At 34.3% G+C, this 21,173-nt stretch overlaps 2 protein-coding genes across 5 annotated transcripts; both read right to left on the bottom strand.

Moving 5' to 3' along the window:
* Positions 1-480: 480 nt before the first annotated feature.
* 14-3-3epsilon (tyrosine 3-monooxygenase/tryptophan 5-monooxygenase activation protein epsilon) lies at positions 481-7,983 on the bottom strand. Its single transcript, XM_066395714.1, has 6 exons — positions 7,821-7,983; positions 4,348-4,547; positions 4,086-4,196; positions 3,774-3,907; positions 3,477-3,688; positions 481-2,780 (listed from the first exon to the last, which is right to left on the bottom strand). The coding sequence occupies exons 1-6, from the start codon at positions 7,882-7,884 to the stop codon at positions 2,725-2,727; spliced, it is 777 nt and encodes a 258-aa protein (XP_066251811.1). The 5' UTR covers positions 7,885-7,983; the 3' UTR covers positions 481-2,724.
* Positions 7,984-8,959: 976 nt separating this feature from the next.
* On the bottom strand, positions 8,960-20,909 carry Osbp (oxysterol binding protein). Of its 4 annotated transcripts, XM_066395678.1 has the most exons (16): positions 20,654-20,909; positions 18,524-18,589; positions 18,182-18,196; positions 16,648-16,836; positions 16,327-16,588; positions 16,110-16,275; positions 12,838-13,016; positions 12,098-12,206; positions 11,683-11,878; positions 11,485-11,624; positions 11,298-11,425; positions 11,125-11,245; positions 10,723-10,886; positions 10,067-10,269; positions 9,857-9,972; positions 8,960-9,537 (listed from the first exon to the last, which is right to left on the bottom strand). In XM_066395678.1, the coding sequence occupies exons 1-16, from the start codon at positions 20,794-20,796 to the stop codon at positions 9,395-9,397; spliced, it is 2,340 nt and encodes a 779-aa protein (XP_066251775.1). In that variant the 5' UTR covers positions 20,797-20,909; the 3' UTR covers positions 8,960-9,394. The 4 variants fall into 4 exon arrangements, with proteins under 4 accessions (XP_066251775.1, XP_066251776.1, XP_066251777.1 ...); XM_066395679.1 differs by lacking the exon at positions 18,182-18,196; XM_066395680.1 differs by lacking the exon at positions 18,524-18,589.
* Positions 20,910-21,173: the final 264 nt, after the last annotated feature.

Genomic DNA, 21,173 nt, shown 5'->3' with positions numbered 1-21,173 from the left:
TTGATATTCTCATCAAACTATAGAAATCTATTTAACCTCTGTTTGGGAAACTTCTCTAAAACGGTGTGAAATTTGAGACAAAAAGGTAAAAAAATTGAAAAAGTACTATCTATGGACTATCATTAGAAAAGGATTTAAATTGTGATTCATCGAAAAGTTCAGTTTAAATGATTTTTGACACACTCGACAGATAGGGCTTTTATAGTACTTGTCACTATAGACTAATTAATCTAATTCGCTGAAAGTGCTACAAGGCGTTACAAAACCGAACAAGAATAATTTTTCTTTTCATTCAAATTAAGCTCATTAGGCATATTTCCACCTTGCGAATTAGTAGTATTCTGTCCGAGTCATTTTGGGAACATTCTGTATAGTTACAGGCATGTGGATACGTAATTTGACAATCAGTTTTTCTTTGCAGTTATAGTTACGAATTTGTTAATTTAAAATCTGTAGTAAGGGCTAATAAAATTCAAAATATTTAAATAATTTTTATAATAATACATCAATTTCTTTATATCAATCTACACGGCTGATACATCCATACGCACATCAAAATAATGCGAAAATAAAAAAAAGGAAGTCCAACAGCTGTTTAACCTGATAACATAATTTACCAAAAGCAATAAAAACTTCAATTTAAGTACCCAAGAATAACCCATTTTCACAAAGTCTGTTGTTTTCCAAAGAGCGAAACACACTTTTTTTTAAATTCTCTTTGGGAATAACGCCTCACGTTCAAGTAGGGGTGGTTGAAGCGATAGGATTGCATACTATTCTCACTTAAAACTCAACATTCATCCTTTACCAAGGCTTGACAAATTTGTCAGTCTTCAGATTCCCGCTATACGTCCACCACTCCAACAACTCTTACTTGCGTGCGAGGAGTTATTGCGTAATAGGAAAAATGAACAGTCCGCATCAAACGTATAGAGCACATGTAAATTTTTTATTGGAAGTAATGGCAAATACAAGGTTTGTTACAACAGAGAGCTTAAACAATTCTGGATCGTCAAAAATATGCACATTGTAGAGATCGGAAAGCGATCGACACCTTGAACATATTTCTGACGATTCGGAATTGGCTGTTCTACCCTGTTGGAACGAAGCTAAAAAAACAACTTTGACACTGTCATAAGGCGATCATACGGACATTAACAGATTTGTTTCCGATAGAATGTTTCGCGATTATAATTTAGTTCGCGTCTTTTTTGACAATATCATCAGAATATGAACAATAACTTTAACTTTTAAGTACAACTGACATTAAGGACAAAATATGAAATGCTAAAACGGAATGCCATTTTGTGTACGGACAAATGCACGCGGCTCCTAGTTCGACCTTGCCAAACGAATACTGACGCAAAATACAAACGTAAAACACAACCGATACGGGGCCAACGTATAAAATATACAAACAATTTTATCAACTAAGACTTACACTCTCGTTAGATACAATAGTTCTTAAACGTATCATGCGTGGTATCTCTATGATTATTATTAATGGAAAAATGCAAAGACTACGTTTAAGTTACGCGCAACTGGTAGAGTAGTAAATACGAATGTTACCTTTTTGTAAAAAATTGTCTAAGATTTCCACTTTTCGTGAGATTTATTATCGATTTTGGTCAAGTAACTTTAACGAGCGGGAATGTTGCATTGATGCACGCATTTTTTTATGTACCGAAACATTAATTTGGGAAGATAATATCGGAATTTCCACTCAAAAGTTGTAAATTTATCAGGTGTATCAATGCATGGATTGAAGGTCTCCCGCTAAATTTTGGAAATCGCCTTGCCTACAAAATTTTCCGTGCCTCGAATTCATACCGCTTCCGCTTTGCGACCAATGATATTACTTATTCAAGATCAAAAAGCTAAAAACATAAATTAGACAAAAAATTAAATAATTCTAAGCGACAGGTTTTCTTCTAAAAAGATTCATTTCAGATCTTTCTTTCACAATTCAACATTTAAACATCATTCGAAGAGAACCCAATCATTCAAGAGCGCATACATTACGATAAGTAAGACTTGTGGATTGAACCTACGGCTTGACGTTTCAAGGAACACATCCAATTGTTTTTGATTATTACGAATGTTTTTTTAGAGCGATCTTCAAAATTTTTGAAGTAGTACCATTCGCCTTTAAAAACAAAATTGGCCGATTTCAGTTGGCAATGTAAAACCTGCATTGACAACTGTTAAGTTACTATAAAAACACTACAATATAAAACATATTTTTGATGACAATCTAAGCACCAGATGAAATTCCCACCTTCAAAGCGTCTGGCCGTAGGCCTGCCTTTTATTAAGAGACTAAAAACAGAGTTACGTCTAATTATAATATTAATAATAATACATTATGTACCCGAGCGCGTAGAGCCCTCATGCATGATTGGGCGCGGGCTCGGCAACAATTTCCGAGTGCAGTAATCAGAAATGGAAAATGGAAGAATGAACTGGTAGAAGCTTTCTGCTGAAATAATGCGAAGGTAAAAGGAAAATAGTGTTGTAGTATGTCACGAGAAGTAAAAAAAACGCAGTTTTTGAAGTCGACTAGATCAGGAAAATGCCCGAAAATCGCTGCCTGCGCCACCAAAGATTCGGTAATCCATAATCAATGCTGGTTATGTTAACTAAAACGTTGCCCGCGCCCCGCACTACTACAACACAGCACTCGACAGTTCGATTTTTGGTGGTGCTCACGCAGGCGCCTTAAGATTATGACACATCCTGGTCCTCGACATCTTGCAACTGTTCTTTAGGTTCCGCTTCACCTGCAAACAAATTGTTCAATTATTTTCTAGGAGTATTGGGTCATATCGTTGATATACAGTGTGCTGAATAAAAAATTATGATTACATTACTTAAGAGAGGAAAATGCTGGGTTCTCTTCTTCCAGCGGATTATTTGAGGCTGCATTAATGATCTAAGAAAAAATACAGTGTCCTCAATAACACTATTTATGATACTTTTTGCAACAAAATAAAATTAAATACAAAAAAAAGGTTTTTTTTTTTTTTGTATAGTATCTACACAACGAACTAGAAACCTTGACGGTTGTTTACAACCACTGCATTTGTTTACTTAGGCCGAGTTATTGAATCATGGCTTAAGTTCGGTTCTGATAAACCTAGTCCTCGTATAAGTCCAGTTTAAGGCCTTTATTACATTCACTTATTGAAGAATTCTCGCCTTATCCTAGAAGATGCGAGTGTAACGTTTCCCTGTAAATAAATGGGAAGCGAAGGCGAACTTGGTCTCTATGATAAAATCAAATTTATAAGAAAATGATCAAATTTAACCATATCTCAAACAGTGAGACCATTTTTTCTTAAATTCACTGTAATAATCTCTTAATTTTGTCCTAAATAGTAAAATCTAGATCTGGTCTGGTACATTGGATAATACTCTTATCGTTGCTGACGTTCTTGTTGAAATTATGCAGGGCTTGCACGTAAATGAAAACACACCTTCGCCATCTCCTTGCATATCGCTCGTCCACAGCGTAAGGTTGTCCCGGAGCAGTTGCATGATCAGTGTACTATCCTTATAGCTCTCCTCACTAAGGGTGTCAAGCTCTGCGATCGCGTCATCGAATGCGGCCTTCGCCAATCGACAAGCGCGATCGGGACTGTTCAGGATCTCGTAGTAGAATACACTGAAGTTGAGGGCCAAACCCAACCTATAATTTCAATAAGAATTAAGAAACTAATACTCTCCTAATCAAGATTAGGGCTATTTCTAAACCAAAACAAAAAAAGTCTTACCTGATGGGATGTGTGGGAGGTAGTTCTGTGGTAGCAATATCACTGGCACTCTTATAAGCTACTAAAGAATGTTCTGCGGCATCTTTCCTGTCTGTGCCAGTCGCAAATTCTGCTAGATACCTGTGGTAATCGCCCTACGGAAATTAGCTTTCCTAAGTTATAAAACTTATTTAAAAGTGCTTGCAGTTTAACAGTATTCATTCGTATCAGTTAAAATTGTCGACAGTGCATAGGCTTCAGTCGCAAATTACCTCAAAAACATCATGTTTGGTTTTGAATAAATAAGTCTAATATTCGTCATAGAAGACTTACCTTCATTTTATAATAGAAGACTTTACCCTCTCCTGTTGAGGCTGCAGGTATTAAATGCTTATCTAAGACGCTGAGTATATCTGAACAAATGTCCCTCAATTCTTTCTCAACCTGCAAATTTAAATTGATAAAGAATGCTACATTGTCCTACAAGTTACAAATTGGCATTAAACTCTGATAGCAGCAATCAACCTTGAGACCAATAATTCCACATCGCTCTATTACTAATTTTAAGAAACATATTGTTTTATTTATTATTTACCTGTTGCCTGTATTGCCTAATCATTTCCAGCTTGTCGTCAGCTCCTTTCGCTTCTTCCTTCTGTTCAATCGACGAGATTATTCTCCAAGAGGCGCGCCGAGCGCCAATAACATTTTTGTATGCCACAGACAAGAGATTGCGTTCCTCCACGGTCAGCTCCAAATCCAGTTTGGCGACCTTTTTCATGGCTTCCACCATTTCTGAATAAAAAGTTATTTCCCATGTTACAGTGAAATAAAAGTAAGTAGACAAAGGACGCGTTGTTGGGCCACCGAAGTAAAAATAACTAACTAGGTCAAAGTTCTACTTATCTAGCAGAAGATTCTTGATAAGAGAGCCAACCCCATGCTTCGAAGTTGTGGTCTCCATTTGAGGTCAGGGAACATACTTATGCAGGATGTCTTATTTAGGTTTATATTTTTCGTAAAATCTCGAAAACTAAAAAGGATTTGGCAATACTGTTTATGATGTAATAAAAGTTCCAAAAAATGGCAAGTTTTCCCATTTAACTGATTTTGAACTCTCATCGCTTCGAAGATACCAATAGCGGGCACCTAAATAAGACCCTATATTGCCCAAAAAATAATTCTTCCGGTAATATGAAATTCGGGGAGCATTATGAAACATTTTTACCAATTGACAAATTGATAATAGCTGATGAATTTATCCAAGTCATAATTGATTTATGAACGTTTCCTCTAGATTTTTTAAATGAGCACCCTTTATAACGTTTTAGCCTCCTTTTTGCCTAATGAGGGCATAACATCGCATCGACCACCTTTTCGAGAATAAATCTGTAACATAAAAGGGTGACGGAAACCTGAATTCGTCTCGGCATTTATCGATCGGCCCGACCGCTTTTCCTCACGAACATCTGGAAATGCGATTTTCCTACCATGGGGATTTTCCGTGACTGCCTGCGGGAAGTTGTTGATTTTGGGGCATGTAAAATCGAATTAAAAAATTGGCAGGATAGGTACAGCGAAAATTGAATTTCCCTTGGGCCATTTTTGTTTGCGTGGCAATTTCAAAAAGGATTGGGGAGAAATTGGCGTCACAATTATCTCGGAAATCAAAAGCTAATTTAATACCCATCACAAAATATGATGAAAATTATTCCCCATAGACGAAAGGTCATATATAGTACCAAAGGATTTTTTAATTGTTTCATTTTCATTAGAGTTGTTACATTCCGCAATGGCGTTATTTGTTATTAGAGGAGGCAAAGAACTTTATTGTTAATTTCAATGTTATAAAAATAGCAATCACAAATACTTATTGCCAGCAGTATATTATTTGAGGGGGTGTAGATTCAAATTAAAAAAATTACATTACATTAGAAACTTGTAGAAAAGCTAACAATAGCAAAAAGAACCAAAATTCACCCTCCCAATCAGATGCTGTGAGAAATTGAATTTTTCAAATTTACTTGTTTTACCTGAAAAGAGGTATATAAAAATTTGGTGTATATCCATTTCAGAGGGCTCATAATCCAGTGATGTATCAGATTTTTTGCAAAAAAATTATTAATTATGATTTCTTTAATTCTTCCCCAAGAAATATGTGACACTTTTAGGACGAAGTGTTTTTATCCTAAAACACAGTTTGACATTGACAAAGAGGTATTTTGGTGTTACACATATGACAGTTTTTCAAAGATCTGCATTTTGGGAGACAACATGTATTAAGTTTAAATAGAATTTGTGGAATAAATAGTTAATTCCTTTCTGCAACATAATAAAGTTTTCCTTTCTTCTACCTGTTAAAGGGAATCAACTTTTTTCAAGTTTACGAGCAATGAAAATTATTGATTAATTTTAAGGTGCTTGGTTGTTTATCCTAAATTAACTCACACTGATTCTCTAGAAAATGGAATAAAATCAATATGCATGTAACAAATAAAATTTAAATATTGAAAAGATATGCATAAAACATGTTAATATGTTATATGAAACAATTATTTTAGTAATTTTACAGACAGATGTTTTCAGAATTTTGAACAGCCTATAATGAGTCAAAATAAACTTATTATAAACCTGTTTATATCGTACATAACAAAAACATTGGCCCAAATCAAATGATTATTATTAGGGCGTAATTTCAATGTTAGAACAGTTTTTAGGACAGAAAACACACTACATTCAAAATTTATAAAAGAAACCATAAAACGAAAATGAAAACATAAAAAATAGCACATATAAAATTTCTTGTGAATGCGAGAATTTTTTTGATATGATTTTATGTTGGTGAAATCTACAGACCCTTAAAAAGGGGAATTAAAGAACGCCGAAACTATATTAAAAATGTAGAATTTCATACATGAAAGTATGTCTTTGATAATAGTCACAAAGTTAAATGTGTTGTATTGAGTTAAAAGGTGTTCGATTTGATAACTGAAGCCTTTCAAGAAGATTAGGTCCAAATGCATTAACAATCTTAAGCCAATGAATGACCAAAGTCGGAAGTCCTTTTCTAGTAATCCCAGAAGAATAAATTGAAACTTTTGTAGAATATTCCATAACGATAGTTTACAAAAATAAGGGAAAGCAGTTAAAAAGCTATTTTAAATCTGTTTTCATTAATAATTTGCTCATAAGAAAACATTGATGATAAATGCATCCCTTGCTTTATAAGTCTAGTATGAATATTAATATTATGTGTGAAGCAAGTATCTAGTTAAATATGATATTCCAGATGGGTAGGCAGATTTTTGAAAAACAAGGGAAAGCTATCCACCAAAGATGGAAGGAAAAGCACAGGATGTAGTCCATAATTATTTAGAATTATATAAGGGACACCTTTTTATGGAAATCAAATGAGTAATAAAAATTTGAAACGCCTCCACCTTGCTCGGAAGTTTGACCATCACACACAGCGGATGACTGGGCAATGCAAATTTTTTTACAGTTAAACTGAATTTGCACTATTTCCTGAAGTAGGCGTTTAAAATATTTCGGTACTTTCAAAAAGATACTGCGATTTTGGTTTTTGATCGATTATTTGAAGCCTAGCGGCATTGCTGAATGCCGCAGATTGAATGTCAAACCTTGGGGTTGAGTAGTAGACTTCATGAAGCTGAAACTAATTTCATATGAATGTTAGGTTTAAGCAATTCTAGCTATGAGGCTCAGGTTAAGCTTTTGATGGGGAAATAACGAGTTCTTAGACTTCCAAAACGGTGAAATTTCCGTATCAGTTTTACGAAACAAAAGATCGATAAACCAAATGACATTTGCTTGGAACTGACGAAAAGCCCTGGGAATGAAATAATGCAAATAAAACCATCCCCATACGAGTAATGGGAGACCAAACGGGCGTTGAAATAGGCAAAATTTATATTAAAACTGAATTAACTGTAATGTCCTGTCAGGAATGTCAATAAACTGATATCGGGGCCTTGGAAGGCCGACACGGGAAAGCCGCTTTTAAGAGATTAATCGCCCAGAAAAATGATATTAAGACAATACACTTACCATCGTAACGTTCTGCTTGTTCGGCTAATTTAGCCTTGTAAACGTTGTCTTCCCTTTCAGACATTTTCCGATGATTTTCGATTAATTTTCACGGCACTGCACTCACAAATCGGGCCCTGTCTCACGAATTCCCAATATGGCCGCGCCCGCCTCACTGAAGCACGATAAAGAACGAACAGCTGCTTCGTGTCCTTTCGGCGAAAAATCTTTTGTAGCGGCAAATTTGAACCGGGAATTTTGTGGGATATTAAAATCTTTGCATTACTCGCTGAGAAAAGCGAAAATAATATTATTTTTTACAAGTACCTTCCAAAAATGTTTTTTGGCAGATTTCAAAATTGTTATTGGCAACTAGTTTTAGTTGTTTAAAAGGCCTTCTTATAAACTTCAACGTTAATTCGTCGGCCTAATTTAGGTCAAAATTTTATTTTAGTAATTGGAGTCAGAAATGTCTATGTGTATATTTCAAATTATATATTGATGAAATTTTATTTTTATAAAATAGATCGTCTACGGGAAAAAGTTGGATCATCTGTGGATTACTTATTATACCAATACCAACAGATGCAGACCTGCTTCAAATTCCAATATTCACAGAAATTTTCTAAGATTTTTCATATCAGATTCTCTTTTTTAAATAAAGATTATTATTATTATGCACAAGGATGGATAGAATAAATGGTCCATAACTTTTTTACTGTGAGTTTTTTTTAAATTGAAATTCGTTCATGCCTGATAGCAATTGGAAGAATTTTCTTGTATCATCTGCTTGTTATCATTGGGCATTAAATCTCATAAAGTAGTTTAGTTTTAATTAAGTTAAGTGAATTTTAAGAACCTTGTAACAGCTTACGTTTCATGACAAGCCGAGTAATTGCTTTGCTTTTGATAATGTCTAAGGCCAGCGTAGGTATTTCAGAAAAATCATCTAATTTTTAATTACAAGCAAACTTTTCATTACTGTTGGCCCGAAACTAATGAAAAAAGTAGATATTACATTTAATGGCCTAATAACCTTTTTTTTTAGACGGGACACAGCACTCTATATAAGTGAAGTTAATGTATGATAAAATGGAGGTGATGACTTCAAGATGCTGAGACTGTTGAACCATCTTGTAGCAGAATCAAATAAAAGGCAGTCATTTTTATATATTTTTATTACTTAAGTTTTAAAAGTTGTGTTACTTTTAAACCCTAACCCTTTAGCAAGCCGAAAGCATGATTTGTACATTTTTGTCATGTTACTCCTTGGAACTTTATTTCTCCTGATGCAGTACGCGTTTTAAAATATTAAAACGCAATATATGATGTATTCACTGTAGCCAATAGATTTTTTTAATCGATTTGTTTTAGTAGATCTATACATAAATAATATTATTTAAAGCCAATTATTACTTTCCTACCATAATCCAAATAAAATCACGTTAAATCGCAAGACACCTTAAACCGAACTTCCCACAACGATTCGTTTTACCGCATAATATGATAGAATATTATATAACTTACACGCACAAGTGTCTTTTTTTTCTAGAAATATTTTACACTATGTATAGTTGTATATAAAACTTTGAAATTTAGAATATATCAGGGCACTCAGACCAATTTTGCGCTTCTTTACAATCCCAGTAAGTGCCTTTGTAGATGTGAGTTATCACGTCGCTGGCATCCTGCGTCTTCTGTTCGAACCACAGCGGTATGTATTGAGTATACGGTCGACCTGGGAAATCAAAATTCATTTCATTTATGTAAAATATTATTAGATATAAAATACTATAAACATAAGCCACTATGGTAAAATCAATTCTACAATTATGGAATTAAACAGCGTGAATAAATAAGGTTTATCGATGTATGATCCTATCTCGGTTATGCAGCCGCATATTCTCAGCAATATTTAAAGTGTAAAATGTTTTGGTATTTTAATGCCTTAACAATATTAAATACCATTAAATAATTTCACAATATGAAAATTAATTTCAATACAAGAACAATAATATAACTTGCATTCACTGTTAATGGAAATGAGTTAAAGATACCTTGAGCGGCTGCCTTTTCAGCTTCACCTTCTCGTTTCCGCCTTACTGCTCTCTGTTTTTCTTCTATCCGTAGTTTCTCTTTATTGGCTTCTTCCCATTTCCCTTCCTCCATTAATCTGATAATATAAATAGACAGAAGTGAATATAGAGAATTCACAAATTTTATAAACTAAGTAAAATAAGTATTTTGCAAGTTTCCCAAAAGCTCACCTTTGATCAGGTCTTAACCTGGAATCAGTAGGAGCTACACCTTCTTCAAGTTCATTCAACTGAGCTGCTAATGTGGTGAAATTATAAAATTTCTCGGAGTCCTCGGGTGCCGGCCTGCGTTTCCAAGCCAGTACCGGGTTGCCGGTTTGATAGACGGGGTTTGATGCGGTACCAGTGTTACCTATCACAGGAGCTATTTCCACCTAGCCAAAAAGTTAAGTCAACTTATACTCACAGAATAACGAAATTGGATTAGACAATTTCATCATTATTCGAGATTAGTCATAAGATAAATCGTCAAGGTGTGTGTAGCCATAGTAAAGTGCATAAAATGTCTGTAATTGTTTCAAAATTGGAAAATTGCACGTTTACAAACTGAAAAATTGGTTACTGAAAAAATAAGTCTTGTGTGTGATGAGTAAGCAGCAAAAGTTCTGCTTTGTTTCCAAAAAGAGGGAAAGTTTTTTTCTATTAAAGTTGTACAAAAATAACTTGGAGACATACTATTGTTAGCGAATATTGCTTCAAGTGTCAAACACGTAATTGCAAAATTGAATATGTTTTTTTTGGTAAATACGCACATTTGAAAATATTTTTCTATTAATGGGACTTGATAAATATATTTAACTAATATATTAAAACTAGCTTTAAATTACCTGATCATCCCAAGTTCCATTAATAACCCATTTAACATTTCCCTTATCCATAACAACACCTTTCACTCTTCTTTGCGAATCCCTAGTGAAATACGAATAGGGAATATATTTTAATTGACAGTTAATGCCCGTGGCGGAGCCTTTACCAGTTATCTCCATATCACCTAAAAAAATAATGATTGAAATCGTTTCTATTTCAAAACAAAGAAAAAATGGTGCTCTAAGAACTGCTGTTACTGATTACTTCAAGATACCAAGTAACATTATTCTTTATTTTGAATTTGTATTTGGATTTCTAATATTTTTATCTCTAAATCGATGATTTTAGATAGTTTATTCATTATGGCCATCGATTGGTAAGGAATTTCTGACCGTCAGAGTGACTATTCATATTCCACTTACCATGTTGATCTACCCATAACTTCCCTACAATAATATTATGCACAGTAGTGGTTACTTTCCTCCAAGAATATTTATTTCCGCTCTTTAAAAAATCTACTTGGGCACTTCCTAGTGGTATTATCTGCAAACGTGAAACATTAAAACTATGCATTAAATATATCCTTTTAACATACTTGTAAATACTTTCCCCTAAACTTAGAAGTCATAGTGAATTCTTGCCAGCAATGCCACTCTTCACTCTCACAGTATTGTGCTACAATCGGCGGATGATGCGAGACTTGTTCGCTAAAACATCTCCATCCTAAAATCAAAAACAACAATTAAAATCCTTGAGATAATGAAATTTTCTTTAAAAATCACCTAAATCATCAGTACGATCACACTCATAGGTTTCTCCTAACAAAGGGTTGAAAGGTTTACCCGTCCTATTTGAAGTAGTTGCGTATGAAGAAATTGTAAACGCAGCTACGTATGCTAGTTGTTCGCAAGCATCAGTACACCTGTAAGAAGGTAATTTACTGCACTCACGAAACAAATCGACTGCCAGGATAAACTCACTTTGCCGCTCTGTCTAAAATATCGGCGTATTCGTAATCTTCAGTCAAACGTTGTAACATACTCAAGGGTTCATTGAAGTTAACCGGCATTGGTATCTTAGATAAATCTTTGCCTATGCAGTTTTTCATTATGGACCACAAGTTAAGAGGATAGTTGGGTTTGTCGGCGATTTTTGTTCTACGTTTACGCCTTCCAGCTGAAATGAAGGTTATATCACATGTTTTAAAAGTGTAAGAATTACGAAGCATAGCGTGTGTAAAATAGTTTGGTTATAGGTAAAGAGAGTGTTAAATAAATTAATATTAAGCTAGTGACTTTTCAGTAAAAGAGACTTTTACGGAATACCACGAAATTACTTTAATCGATGTACATGTAAATAAATCTTTAACTAACAAATTTAATAATACCCACGTACTTTTATTGATCTCGTTAGAAGTAGCTACAGCTGTATCCGCTTTATTGACTTGTATTATGGCCATCTGGTGATGAAGAATTGGGTGTTTACCCCCTGTGACGACTACTACCTGAAAATCGAAATAAACAAGTTAGAGGTCAAATACTTGCTAAATAAACCCACGAAATCTCCTTTGAATTTCGATTTCATTCATCTAATCAAAGGATATACTTTCGTTCTTAATCAATAATTTTAACTTCATACATAAGAGAAAGTGCTTGGCTTGAACAACCTGATTTGTAAGACAGTAGAAAATGATGAAGAGGAATAAGATACATACATACATACTCAATTCTGAGTAAAAAACTTTAATCTCTCTGTTTGCTAGATTCTGAAACACCCTGTATTGTTTCAAACAGATTTCATCGCGATTGCTAATGCTTGAGAAATAAAAAATCTATTTATTTAACGCATTTAGACCACTGAATAGCTACTAAATTTTTTCCACAATCCACAAATCAAATTAAATAAAACATTTTCCACTTGACCAGATTCATAAGAAAGTTAAGGCCAAAGGCAAAGATAATTTTGTAAACACGTGACGCAATTGTATACAAAACATTGTGGAACATAATTCATGAATTCAAAGTAAATAGTAACTTGCCCGCTAAAAGTAAGTTTTAAGTTCTAAGTTGAAATAATTGAAAAAAATCTTTGCAACTGAAATTCGACGAATAAGTATTTGATAAACTGAAACCTACTTGTTTTGTCTCCTGAGTTTCCTCTGCTTCACTTGAGCTATCTGAGCTGTTCCTTCTGACTCCAGTTTTAGTTCTTATATCGAGGGTAAAATGGTCGTTTGCATCAGAATTTTGGCCTCCATCAGCAACCGCGTCAAAAAATTCATTTTCGTCTTCTTCTTCTGCTTCACTAGCACTTACTGAAGATATTAGAATTTACAGTAAGGAAGGAATATGAATAACTGAAATTTAGAATGCATGAAGATATGAAGTGGTTTGACAAGAACGATTCAAAGTCGCTTTGGCATATTTCAAAAACAGGTTAAAATATACAGGGCGAACAATGAGCTTACTTTTATTATTAAACTTAGCGGTCCTTGATAAAGGCTGATGCCGATGACTTCTCATCGCAGGTCCCAAACTAAATCTTTAAAAAATCACTGAACAACACTAAATCCTGAACGGATTTAGGAAAACTTCATAAAATATCCAAGTCAAGATTTGCCTAGCATACTGAACTTAAAAGGAAAACACCACAGCCTTGACGTTAACCAGCTGATCCTCGGAAAATTCGCTTTTACTATTCGGTCACGGCCGTCACGTGTATTGCGTGTCCCCAAATTTCACAATTATTTCCTAACAATTAATAACGAACGCTTTACCAACCAAACTGAACGATAAGAATTCAGTTTCAATTCACAATACACTCCGAGCGTGATAGACCGTGTTATCAGCATTTATCACAAAGTTAAAGTAATTTTATATTAATAGACCAATAAAATCATACGGAACAAACCAACGTCACGCCATCCATTGGCTCGACTGCAACGGCTCGAGGCCGCAGGAGATGAATGAAATTTTCAATTTTTAGGTCAATTCTCAAAGTGTATTTTTAACATGCTCATAAGTGTTAAAACTAAAAGTAATAACCCAAACGTTGTTTGGTAATTAAACATGGAAGCTGTGAGCAGCGATCGATTAACTGGTTGGCCTTCAAGTTTAGCAATACCAGGGATTATGCAAAAGTAATAAGGAATGTGTGTGGTAACGGCCTGATTTGATAACAGTGTTTTTGATCACACGAATAGAACACTGGACTTGTCTTCGGAATGCAATAACAGAAGAAAATCACAGTGAAATGTCGAGTGGACCGGCCAAGCGGTAATTTTATCCTAAAATATTGGAAAAAAGGTCCTTTAAGATCCAACTGGCTAAACTTGAAATTGTTTACTGATAAGACAAAAAATGCTGAGTTGTCAATAACCTCCAATATAAAAACAAATATAATTAATGATCAATCATGATTAATATTTTTTACCCCTTGGACCTTAGGCTGTGGCACGAAACTTCTTCAATTTTTTTACAAAAAAGGAAATAATTCGCTGTTGGGCTCAACAGGAATCTTTAATAAGATTAAAAATTAAAGGTCTCGTAACCTGAACAGGCCTGATTATTTTCGCAAAATTTAAAATCAAGACTTATGGAATTAGTTTCTGCATTGTTACTTCAATGAAGTGAAGAATTAATACCTACAGAAGACGAACAATGACTTCCAATGCCACATAATTCTGCACCTCACAGTCATATGCACGATAAATGTTAAAGCTCTGTACCTGTATTCAGCCAAGATAAGCGGACCATTTAATACAATAAATTACCCCAATCCTATCATGACCGTCAATTAGTATTAAATATTAGGTGTACAACTTTGCTTCCGCCGTTTTTGAATAGATGTATGTAGCGGTAAGTAATGATCGAAATAAATAACCCCATGTGGGCATGCAGGAGCCTTGGGCACCTGTTAACATAACCTCATAAAAATATTAGTCTATTTGTGTCTTCATCATAAAGTTATTCGCAATTGAAAATGTCAGTGTACGAGCCAAATTCTCGTCATTTGCGGGAGGTTTTACTTTTCTGCTTCAATATGAAGAAATCTGCTGCTGAGGCTCATCGAATGCTCTCAGATACTTATGGGGAAGCCACTATTAGTGAAAGGACATGTCGTGAGTGGTTTCAGCGCTTCAAGAACGGTGATTTTCACGTCGAAGACCAACATAGCGGTGGAAGAAAGAAGGTTTTCCAAGATGCGAACTTGGAAGCATTACTTGACGAAGACTCGTGTCAAAGTCAACAAGAATTGGCACAATCATTGGGAGTGACTCAACAAACAATCTCAAAACGCCTCAAAGACATGGGAATGATTCAGAAGCAAGGATATTGGGTGCCGTACGAGTTGAAACCAAGAGATATTGACAGGCGTCTGTTCGCTTGTGAACAGTTGCTTGCAAGGCAAAGACGGAAGGGATTTCTGCATCGTATTGTGACTGGGGACGAGAAATGGGTTCATTACGATAATCCCAAACGCAAAAAGACTTGGGGATATCCCGGCCATGCTTCCACGTCGACGGCCAAACCGTCTATTCATGGTTCCAAAATCATGCTCTGTATTTGGTGGGATCAACTCGGCGTAATATATTATGAGCTGTTACAACCAACTGAAACAATCACAGGTGCTCTTTATCGAACCCAATTAATGCGTTTGAGCCGAGCATTGAAAAAGAAACGGCTGCAATACAACGAGAGACATGATAAAGTGATTTTGCAGCACGATAATGCTCGACCCCATGTTGCGCAAGTGGTCAAGAAATACTTGGAAACATTGAAATGGAAAGTCCTACCCCACCCGCCATATTCTCCTGACCTAGCTCCTTCTGATTATCACTTGTTTCGATCCATGGCACATGGGCTAGCTGACCAACACTTCCGGTCTTATGAAGAAGTAAGAAATTGGATAGAATCGTGGATCGCTTCAAAAGATGTCCAATTTTTTCAACACGGGATTCGTATGCTGCCCGAAAGATGGGAGAAAGTAGTGGCCAGCGATGGACAATACTTTGGATCCTAAAGGTATAATTAGTTTTTTACAATAAAATCGCGAAATTCGGAAAAAAAACGGCGGAAGCAAAGTTGTACACCTAATATTTCACCAGAAAAGTAAATTGGTGTATCAATCAATGTCAAGTTGCTTTCCAGTAACAGCAACGGCAACAAATACTTAAGATTCGATATGCTTTTTATAAATTAATTACATTCAGATGAGAACTGAGTTGGTGGGTTGGGATAAAAATTTAACCTGTGAACTTATGATCGACATTTTGATTAATATGATTAAATATCTTCTTAACCGGAGACTAAATCCCTGAGAAAAAATAAATCGTTTAAAGGTCAAGGTATTCCAATGGACTTAAACTTCTGCTAGACGACAAATCAGCTTCTAAATAAAAACTTACCGGCTCTGTGCGCGTGCGCATTAGCGGCCCTTTCTAGTTTAGAATGCTGTTCTGCTAGAGTTTCAACCATTTCTTGAAGTCTCTGCCTTTGCTCCCGTTCGTGTTGCAGCATTTTCACCAACTTATGACCGTGAGTTTGGGCAGTCTTCAGATATTCGTTACACGACTTAAAAGCCAGACACTTAACTTAGGTTCCTAACAAAAACAAAGCCCTTACATTCATCATTGCATTGCTTGAAATTCTAAACAGCGTCGCTCTTTCACAAATTTCTTTGACTTTGCTGTTTAAAACATCAGGATCGGGAGTTGATTCGATTTCGCTCAGAGGTTTGGCCAGGTTTTTCCAATGCTTTCCCAATAATTCACCACAAATTTGCAATTCGTTTAAGGCGCTTTCTAATTTACGCATTACATCCGGTTCGTCAGAAATTCCGGATTCCTCAGCTTCGACTTCATCTTCTTCAGACTCCATATTTCGTCTATCGGAGCAATAAAAGATTTTTTAACTCAATTTTTAACACTTTTTAACGTGGCTCACATGGCTTTTGCTTTGGCCAATTCCAAGGCTGTAACCCAGGATTGTCGTTCCACTTCAGATGAAGCTTTAATATGGAAGGTTTGGGTGCCTCCATTGGATATGACGAAAGTACATGGATCTACCGAGTAGATTAGGGCTCCATGGAGTGATATACTTCCTCTACAAGTGTGCGCCATTTCTGCCTGATTTCTGCAAATAAAATGAAAAATGCAAAGGTACGGATGGGTTAGTGGGAAAAATGATTTGTCAGTCTCAAGCAGCGGAGACCAAAATATGAGTTAATAACGAGAGGCAAAATGTTTTAAAAAGTACTAGTGGCCATATTGTCTTTATTTATACCAGTAAATATTTCTAAAAAAAACTGACTGTTCATTTGTGGTAAAAACTGCTACGAAAACTTGAATGCATTCTAAGTATTGTTTCTACAGGCTTATTGTGGAATTTCTAACTAAGCGTTAAATACTTTTCTTTAGAAAACAAATCCCATAATGTAGAAATTAATAAGTGTTACTGCTACTTAAAATCGCGAAGACTATATTACTAATCGGGAATTTTAGATTTTGATTGAATGATTCCTTCATTTAGCTCTTAGATTTGTTTGTCCACAAGCTATAAAACAGGTTTATCTCTAAATTATAGGGTGATTAAACATAATAACTTTCAGTTATCAAATGGAATCAACAAATCGGTTAATTTTAGTGTCAGACTATTCCATCTGTTAAATAAACTGGATTACAGCTCAAAGCCAGCAATAATGCTTCTATTAAAGGTACAAAAATTGGGGTACATTGAAATAAAAGTCAGTTTGAATGCCTTTTCAGAATATTTTAAAATTCTTATAAGAGCGTTGGGAAATTGACTCTGCAGCGAAATAACCGAACTTGTTTAATTTGTCATGCATTTCCATCATATTCTGACTGAACACCATCATAATGTAAATGGCAAGTATCTTGGTCATGCCTACTCATAGAAATGTAATCTTAAATATATTCGAATTTACGTTGAATTTAAAAAATGTTTTTCAGCTACAAGTAAATTCTTATTTAAATGGCCGGTGTTATCAAAATACGCACATAAATATATGATAGAAAAAACCTTATTAACACACTACTTGGAATAAAACAAAAGTGTCCTATAAATTAAAATAGACTGTGTCTACATAGCAATTATCTAAAATTAACCTAATAATTGAGTGGAAATACATGCCTTGGCGGTTTCAATAACGTAAGTTAATGAGTACCTACAAATACATTCATTTTTTTCCATTTTAATGTCTCCTTTAGGTGCACTGAATTCTATGTAAAATATGTTGCCCGGTTCTTAACTGAGCTTGTATTAATAGATAATTTACTATTACATATATGAATGCCAAAAATAATCGCCAAATATTTATTAAACTGTACTATGGAAGCCAACAATATTGATGAATCATATAAAAAATATGAGGTTGGCAACTGCGAAACTAATATAATTGGCCCAAACAAAATGCACATGCAAATACAATGAGAATTTTGGAAGTAAACATTCTACTTACCTTTTTCGACATAGTCTGAAATAAAAAGATGCCTTTCTTAGTGCTCAGTTAGAGGTTTAGTAGGAACAGAAATACAAATTTTAAAATCGTTAATAATCCATTAGTTTCAACTACTCGTGCAATGGAAATGTTCTAATTTAAGAAACACCCACTCCTGTCACAAAATGAATATTATATTATTAAATTCATTTTACAGAACTTTTTTAAAATTTAATTTTAATTAAAGACATGTGAAATCACTCCAAACAGCACACTACCCACTAAAACTATAATTGTGCAGGGCCTGACACCATGTCTGCTTCGACAGTTTCAACGAGCAATAGTAGTGTTCTCTTTACTTACCCCCCTTTGAGTTTTCTTCGACGCCTGATGGACAACGTAGGGGCGATTCCATGGTGATTTTCGGCCCTGCACAATACACCAAAATAATATTCTTTTAGGAGCGATATTTGAATTTTTGAAAATAAGTGGCAGTTGTGAGGTAGAGAATGTAATTTAAAATAAGTAACGTATATTTGTTTAAATGTGTAATAAGTGTTTGAGTTTTGATAATTTTGCTGCCCATACACTCCTTCATTCATCCTTTGAATGACAGATACATGCTAGATGAAGGGGATACAAAAATCGTTCTTTGGTAATATATAGGTTGTGCTACTACTGCATCTGTTTTTCATGAATGCAAAATACTAAATTTTGTTTTTTTTTAAGGAAAATTAATGTCATTAATGCTTTTAAACTGATGTTAACAATTGGAAACATAATGAACACAACTTTGAAAACAGTTTTCATATGTTTGAAATGAATTAAGAATATCTGGGGCTTGGAGTCAAATTTCAATCATTACAAGATAAAAAAAGAAATTATTTTTCAGTAGAAGCATAAATATTTTCCTCTTGGAAACTTCTTCAATTTTAAACTCATAATCATACAAGTTGGTGATTAACAAAAAAATCATGGACTATAGGGATGTTCAAAGTGCACAAATTACCGTTTTAATCGAAGGGTGGTACAAGACTCCTAATTACTTATCTGATATTTGGTAAAAACAATCAAATTTCTTGATATAACATGCTGCTACTATATAATTAATAAGGAGTAAATTACTGTTTTTTATAGTTCAAACTCTACTACTCCCAATCACTTATACCTAATGTTCAATAACAAATTATAATTTAACATAAACCTCATAAGAAAAATCCTTAGGAAAATCAAGCTATTTATTTACACATTGGAAATCTCAAGGTAAATTTTGCAAAATTGTTATATTACAAGAATCATAAATGAGAAATTGTTTTGGCTTTAAATTTTGTTTTGATATTTCAAAAACTTTTATATCAACTGTAACCAAATTAACCTAAAAAAGAAAAATACATGCAATTCCAGTGCCATTCATAGCTATCAGGCTCCAGGCAATCTTCAGACTAGTGAAATGCATGAACAACTAGTGAACTCAATTTTAGTGAAGCTTACTATTTTTCCAAAAAGAACTGATTCATTCTTATCTGCAGATTACAGGAAAAGGACAGAGGAGAAGGCCAATTGCCCCTTCTTTAGAGCAATTACGCACCTGCGGCAAAAACGGGTAAATGTTTTATCCATTTATTCCATATGTTGGTATTCCCTCACATTTCGAAACCAAATCTGATTTTTTGCTTAATTTATTCAATTATTTGCTTTACTTTGGAGCTAATTATGCTCAATTTTATTTTCTACCTATCTGTTATAATAAATTGTAATCAGTGGAATAATTATAAAGCAGATTTACTTACAGATTTCCATTTTTTAATTTTATTACTTACTTTATATTCATTGTACATATTTCAGCTCTAAAATTTTCTAAACTATTTCTTGCGAGACATAAATCTATTCAAATAAGTTTTCTTACAACATGGAATAGCATAATATAGAATAATTATTTAATCTATTTGAAGAACATAACATAATGCTTTTTATTTGAGTTGAGTAAGCAACAAACCTGCAAAGGCATATTGCAATTTACCAGTTTAGACTTTTGTAACAACTTATATTGTAATGATATATATTTATCAGCAAAAGTATAAATCCAGCTCTAATCTTGCCATAACGTCCTATACCTACCTACCTTAATTAGGAACAATCCCAGGAATAATCCAAATTAAGTGACTCCTAAATTAAATTAAATTGACAATGAAAAAGGTATAGTCCAGAATATGTTCTCAGTTTCCCAGTAATGTAATTGCAAGTACGTAAATATTGTTATGGTTATCTTATGGCTATGAAATCTACTACCAGGGACATTAAACTATAAACTTTTGATATGCAATTCTTAATTAAGATATTGTAAAGTTTCAAAACACTGAACAATTAAGACAACTACCATTACCATTACCATCAACTGTGCATACTGTGCTCCAACTTTTTTTAATTTGTAAATTCAACGTGTAATGCAGCACAAAGTTTAACGTTTAAATATAGAGTTAAATAACAACAAACCTGTAATAAGACAAATGGCCATTTTGGAGAACAAACCACCGTCTCTGATAGCCCTTGAGGTAATTAGTCCACTTGAAAAGCCATCCCTTCATCGTAGCTTCAGTTTGAGACGCGCCCGATTTGGTAGCACCACTGTCGCCCATTATTTTAAAGCAATTAAGAACAAATTTACATGAAAAATCGGACGATATTTCCAAAAATTCACACGTCTTCCATTTTAATTATAGTTGCAGAACTATTTGACTTTGACACTTTTATTGAAGTTTACTGCAATATCGGTTTGTTTCTCGTATTTCCCACTCAGGAAACAGTTCAGTGTTTGGAGTAGAAAGTGTAGTGACAAGTTCCTATATTTTCGAATTTTTCCCTGATCAAATAGAAAATCAGAGTCGATGGCAAGTAGAAAATGAGGCTATTCTACGTTTCTGGCTAATCAAAAACTTCCTCGGGTTTTTACTTTCTATTTTTTCATGTTTTTCACATCCAACACTTACGCTCTCTTTACACTCTCTGCTCGAGT

The sequence above is a fragment of the Euwallacea similis genome, chromosome 12 (genome assembly GCF_039881205.1).
Source record: "Euwallacea similis isolate ESF13 chromosome 12, ESF131.1, whole genome shotgun sequence".
Lineage (NCBI taxonomy): Eukaryota > Metazoa > Arthropoda > Insecta > Coleoptera > Curculionidae > Euwallacea > Euwallacea similis.
Note: the sequence above shows the minus strand (reverse complement) of the source record. Positions and strands in the feature narration are given on the sequence as shown.

Coding starts and splice junctions, on each gene's coding strand:
- 14-3-3epsilon (XM_066395714.1), bottom strand. CDS start 7,884: ATGTCTGAAAGGGAAGACAACGTTTACAAGGCTAAATTAGCCGAACAA. Junction 3,689..3,773: donor CCTCCCACACATCCCATCAG/GTAAGACTTTTT, acceptor TTGAAATTATAG/GTTGGGTTTGGCCCTCAACT. Junction 2,781..3,476: donor TATGCAAGGAGATGGCGAAG/GTGTGTTTTCAT, acceptor ATTTGTTTGCAG/GTGAAGCGGAACCTAAAGAA.
- Osbp (XM_066395678.1), bottom strand. CDS start 20,796: ATGGGCGACAGTGGTGCTACCAAATCGGGCGCGTCTCAAACTGAAGCT. Junction 18,590..20,653: donor GGCCATTTGTCTTATTACAG/GTTTGTTGTTAT, acceptor TGTATTGTGCAG/GGCCGAAAATCACCATGGAA. Junction 13,017..16,109: donor TGCGCACGCGCACAGAGCCG/GTAAGTTTTTAT, acceptor TAATATCTTCAG/TAAGTGCTAGTGAAGCAGAA.